At 40.8% G+C, this 5,455-nt stretch overlaps 1 protein-coding gene across 1 annotated transcript; it reads left to right on the plus strand.

The window, feature by feature from the left end:
* Positions 1-2,175: 2,175 nt before the first annotated feature.
* Positions 2,176-4,013, plus strand: LOC133250304 (lactoylglutathione lyase-like). The gene has a single exon (XM_061421328.1). The coding sequence runs from the start codon at positions 2,242-2,244 to the stop codon at positions 2,794-2,796; it is 555 nt and encodes a 184-aa protein (XP_061277312.1). The 5' UTR covers positions 2,176-2,241; the 3' UTR covers positions 2,797-4,013.
* Positions 4,014-5,455: the final 1,442 nt, after the last annotated feature.

Consider the following 5,455-nt stretch of genomic DNA (forward strand, 5'->3'; position numbering starts at 1 on the left):
GGAGCAAATCAAAAGCTGAAAAGCCTCAGGGAATCTAAAAGGAGGCTGTGCAGTCCTGCTGGGCTTTTATCCCAGTTCAATTCAGTCACTCAGTCATGTCCAACTCTTTGTGACCCAATGGACTGCAGCATGCCAGGCTTCCCTGTCCATCACCAACTCACAGAGCTTACTCAAATTCATGTCCATCAAGTCAGTGATGCCATCCAACCATCTCATCCTCTGTTGTCCCATTCTCCTCCCGCCTTCAATCTTTCCCAGCATCAGGGTCTTTTCTAGTGAATCAGTTCTTTGCATCAGGTGGCCAAAGTATTGGAGTTTCAGCTTCCGTCCTTCCAATGAATATTCAGAACTGATTTCCTTTAGGATGGACTGGTTGGATCTCCTTCCAGTCCAAGGGACTTTCATGAATCTTCTCCAACACCACAGTTCAAAAGCATCAATTTTTCGGTGCTCAGCTTTCTTTATAGTCCAACTCTCACATTCATACATGACTACTGGAAAAACCATAGCTTTGACTAAACAGATCTTTGTTGGCAAAGTAATGCCTCTGCTTTTTAATATGCTGTCTAGGTTGGTCATAGCTTTCCTTCCAAGGAGCAAGCATCTTTTAATTTCATGGCTGCAGTCACCATCTGCAGTGATTTTGGAGCCCAAGAAAATAAGTCTCTGCTGTTTCCACTGTTTCCCCATCTGTTTGCCATGAAGTGATGGGACTGGATGCCATGATCTTAGTTTTCTGAATGTTGAGTTTTAAACCAACTTTTTTACTCTCCTCTTTCACTTTCATCAAGAGACTTATAGTTCTTCTTCGCTTTCTGCCATAAGGATGGTGTCATCTGCATATCTGAGGTTATTGATATTTCTCCCATCAATCTTGATTCCAGCTTGTACTTCATCCAGTGTGGCATTTCTTGTGATGTACTCTGCATATAAGTTAAATAAGCAGGGTGACAATATATAGTCTTGACGTACTCCTTTTCCTATTTGGCACCAGTCTGTTGTTCTATGTCCAGTTCTAACTGTTGCTTCTTGAGCTGCATACAAATTTCTCAGGAGGCAGGTAAGGTGATCTGGTATTCCCATCTCTTTAAGAATTTTCCAGTTTGTTGTGATCAACACAAAGGCTTTGGGTAGCCAATAAAGCTGAAGTTGATGTTTTTCTGGAACTCTTTTGCTTTTTCGATGATCCAATGGATGTTGGCAATTTGATTTCTGGTTCCTCTGTCTTTTCTAAAACCAGCTTGACTATCTGGAAATTCACAGTTCACGTACTGTTGAAGCCTGACTTGGAGAATTTTGAGCATTACTTTGCTAACGTGAGATGAGTGCAATTAGGTCGTAGTTTGAACATTCTTTGGCATTGCCTTTCTTTGGGATTGGAATGAAAACTGACCTTTTCCAGTCCTGTGGCCACTGCTGAGTTTTCCAAATTTGCTGGCATATTCAGTCCAGCACTTTCACAGCATCCTCTTTTAGGATTTGAAATAGCTCAACTGGAATTCCATCAGTTCCCCTAGCTTTGTTTGTAGTGATGGTTCCTAAGGCCCACTTGAATTCACATTCCAGGATGTCTGGCTCTAGGTCAGTGATCACACCATCGTGATTATCTGGGTCGTGAAGATCTTTTTTGTACAGTTCTTCTGTGTATTCTTGCCACCTCTTCTTGATATCTTCTGCTTCTGTTAGGTCCATACCATTTCTGTCCTTTATCGAGCCCATCTTTGCATGAAATGTTCCCTTGGTATCTCTAATTTTCTTGAAGAGCTCTCTAGTCTTGCCCATTCTGTTGTTTTCCTCTATTTCTTTGTATCGGATAAATAAACTGTGCTACTAGGTGAATTCTACCAAAAATTTAGAGAACAGCTAACACCTATCCTACTCAAACTCTTTCAGAAAATTGCAGAGGAAGGTAAACTGCCAAACTCATTCTATGAGGCCACCATCACCCTAATACCAAAACATGACAAAGATGCCACAAAAAAAGAAAACTACAGGCCAGTATCACTGATGAACACAGATGCAAAAATCCTTAACAAAACTCTAGCAAACAATCCAACAACATATTAAAAAGATCATACATCATAACCAAGTGGGCTTTATCCCAGGGAATGCAAGGATTCTTCAATATATGCAAGTCAATCAATGTGATACATCACATTAACAAGTTGAAAGATAAAAGCATATGATTGGGATACGTCTTGCATTCCCGGGGACAGTCGTCCATGATACAGCAGTGCGGCCATGGCAGAACCACAGCCCGAGTCCAGCGGCCTCATCAACAAGGCTGCCCTCAGCTGTTGCTCCGACCCGGACCCCAGCACCAAGGATTTTCTCTTGCAGCAGACCATGTTGCGAATTAAGGATCCTAAGAAGTCACTGGATTTTTATACGAGAATTCTTGGAATGACACTACTCCAGAAACTTGATTTCCCCACTATGAAATTTTCACTGTATTTCTTGGCTTATGAGGATAAAAATGACATCCCAAAAGATAAAGATGAAAAAGTAGCGTGGGTATTCTCCAGAAAAGCTACACTTGAACTGACACACAGTTGGGGCACCGAAGATGATGAGACCCAGAGTTACCACAGTGGCAATTCAGACCCTCGAGGATTTGGTCACATTGGAATTGCTGTTCCCGATGTTCATGGTGCTTGTAAAAGATTTGAAGAACTGGGAGTCAAATTTGTGAAGAAACCTGATGATGGTAAAATGAAAGGCCTGGCATTTATTCAAGATCCTGATGTTTACTGGATTGAAATTTTGAATCCCAACACAATGATAACTATTATTTAGTTCTGTGAGAATGCTGATTTGAAATTTCAGTGGAGACATTGTAGAGGGTAAAACAGGAAATCATGTGATTCAAGATATTCAGATAACAGAAGCATCCAGGAATGATGGATCCTTGTCCCAACTCAGATTATTCTTAAATCTCTCTCCCTTTACTCTTTCAGCTGTTTCCCCCTAACTGTTCAGTCATCCTAGTTTTAATGTAGTGCCTTGTCTTATGTCCTTGAATATAGTTGTATAACTTTACTTTTTTAGGCAATAATTAGAACAGTTCCCTTCAGAGGCTGCATTTGCCTTCCATCTCCTGAAGAGATACAAGTCTACAAGTCTGCCTTTGAACCATCATTTAAAATATAAAAAAACACTGAACATGTTTTTGTTATGGTTACCTTCTGGGGTTTCAGTTCCTCAGAAGTAACTCTTCACAATGAGAAGTTAAAAACCCTGAACAAAAATGAAGCTTCACATATATTTCAAATAGTATAAAGTTTATTTTACAAAAGAGAAGTGACTCTCGGGAGAAATTTAGAATCATGCTGACACGGATGCAGATAGAAATACTAATTTCTTCTTTACAGAGTACTCTGAAAGTTCAAGGACTACCCTCTTTGGGGATGGGGAGGAGGATAGGAATACTATATACTGGTTATGCAGACACAAACTAGACTGTCACATACTTTATCTCACTTAATCCCCCACAGTGTCCTGTGAGATAGAAATCAGGCTAACATGCAAAATCAATGAATCCAAGGCAATATAAATAGGCTCAAGTACTCAAGATCTCATCATCGTCATCACTTTTAGTATTTAGCTGTACCTCACAACATCTCCTTCATTAGTCTTCTTTGTAAAAGCCTTCAGTGAGTTTGAGCATTGCCCTCTCAGCTTTGGAGGCTTGAGTGCCATGGTGAGGAAGAAGCAGTGGAGGAAGTCAGGAGCACATGGCTGCTCTGGGAATGCCCGGCCATTCCTGTGCAAGTGGTGCTTGTGTTACTTGTGAAGAGCTCCTACCCCAAGATCTTCCGCATGGCAGCAATCATGTAGGATACGTTACGTTCAGTGATAACAACTTAGTTATCAGAAGTCAGCTCAGTGGTCTTCCTTGCCATGACTGATATTTGATGGGTTTTTAAAACCAAACTGATGTTGAATATTTCTTACGGCACAGATGATAAGAACATCCAGTTTATGGCTTAACTCCATTTAGATTTTTTTTTTTTTTTTTTGCTTGTGGACACTATTGGAAGACCTTTGGATAGGCCATGCCAACTGTGCTTATGCTGTTAGAAGCATTTTATATTTCCTTTTTGGATGCAATGGGTTTATGTGAGCTATTTGAATAAGTGGCAATACTCAGACTGAAATAAAATAAAATTTTAGATTAAAAAACAAACAAAAGCAAACAAACAAAAACATATGATTATCTCAATAGATGCAGAGAAAGCATTTGACAAAATTCAACATCCATTTATGACAAAAACCCTCCAGAAAGCAGGCATAGAAAGAACATACCTCAACATAATAAAATCCGTATATGATAAACCCACAGCAAATATTACCCTCAATGGTGAAAAATTGAAAGCATTTCCCCTAAAGTCAACAATAAGACAAAGGTGCCCACTCTTACCACTACTATTCAACATTGTTTTGGGAGTTTTAGCCACAGCAATCAGAGAAGAAAAAGAAATAAAAGGAATCCAGATTGGAAAAGAAGTAGTAAAACTCTACTGTTTGCAGATGACATGATCTTCTACATCAGATCAGATCAGATCAGTCGCTCAGTCATGTCCGACTCTTTGCAACCCCATGAATCGCAGCACGCCAGGCCTCCCTGTCCATCACCAACTCCCAGAGTTCGCTGAGACTCACGTCCATCGAGTCAGTGATGCCATCCAGCCATCTCATCCTCTGTCATCCCCTTCTCCTCTTGCCCCCAATCCCTCCCAGCATCAGAGTCTTTTCCAATGAGTCAACTCTTCACATGAGGTGGCCAAAGTACTGGAGTTTCAGCTTTAGCATCATCCCTTCCAAAGAAATCCCAGGGCTGATCTCCTTCAGAATGGACTGGTTGGATCTCCTTGCTGTCCAAGGGACTCTCAAGAGTCTTCTCCAACACCACATTTCAAAAGCATCAATTCTTCGGCGCTCAGCCTTCTTCACAGTCCAACTCTCACATCCATACATGACCACAGGAAAAACCTGTGTGGATCACAATAAACTGTGGAAAATTCTGAAAGAGATGGGAATACCAGACCACCTGATCTGCCTCTTGAGAAATTTGTATGCAGGTCAGGAAACAACAGTTAGAACTGGACATGGAACAACAGACTGGTTCCAAAAAGGAAAAGGAGTTCATCAAGGCTGTATATTGTCACCCTGTTTATTTAACTTATATGCAGAGTACATCATGAGAAATGCTGGGCTGGAAGAAACACAAGCTGGAATCAAGATTGCCGGGAGAAATATCAATAACCTCAGATATGCAGATGACACCACCCTTATGGCAGAAAGTGAAGAGGAACTAAAAAGCCTCTTGATGAAAGTGAAAGTGGAGAGTGAAAAAGTTGGCTTAAAGCTCAACATTCAGAAAACGAAGATCATGGCATCCGGTCCCATCACTTCATGAGAAATAGATGGGGAAACAGTGGAAACAGTGTCAGAC

This window comes from Bos javanicus, chromosome 7 (assembly GCF_032452875.1).
Source record: "Bos javanicus breed banteng chromosome 7, ARS-OSU_banteng_1.0, whole genome shotgun sequence".
NCBI lineage: Eukaryota > Metazoa > Chordata > Mammalia > Artiodactyla > Bovidae > Bos > Bos javanicus.

What these genes read in the sequence shown, in the direction of transcription:
- LOC133250304 (XM_061421328.1), top strand. Translation starts at nt 2,242, where the DNA reads ATGGCAGAACCACAGCCCGAGTCCAGCGGCCTCATCAACAAGGCTGCC.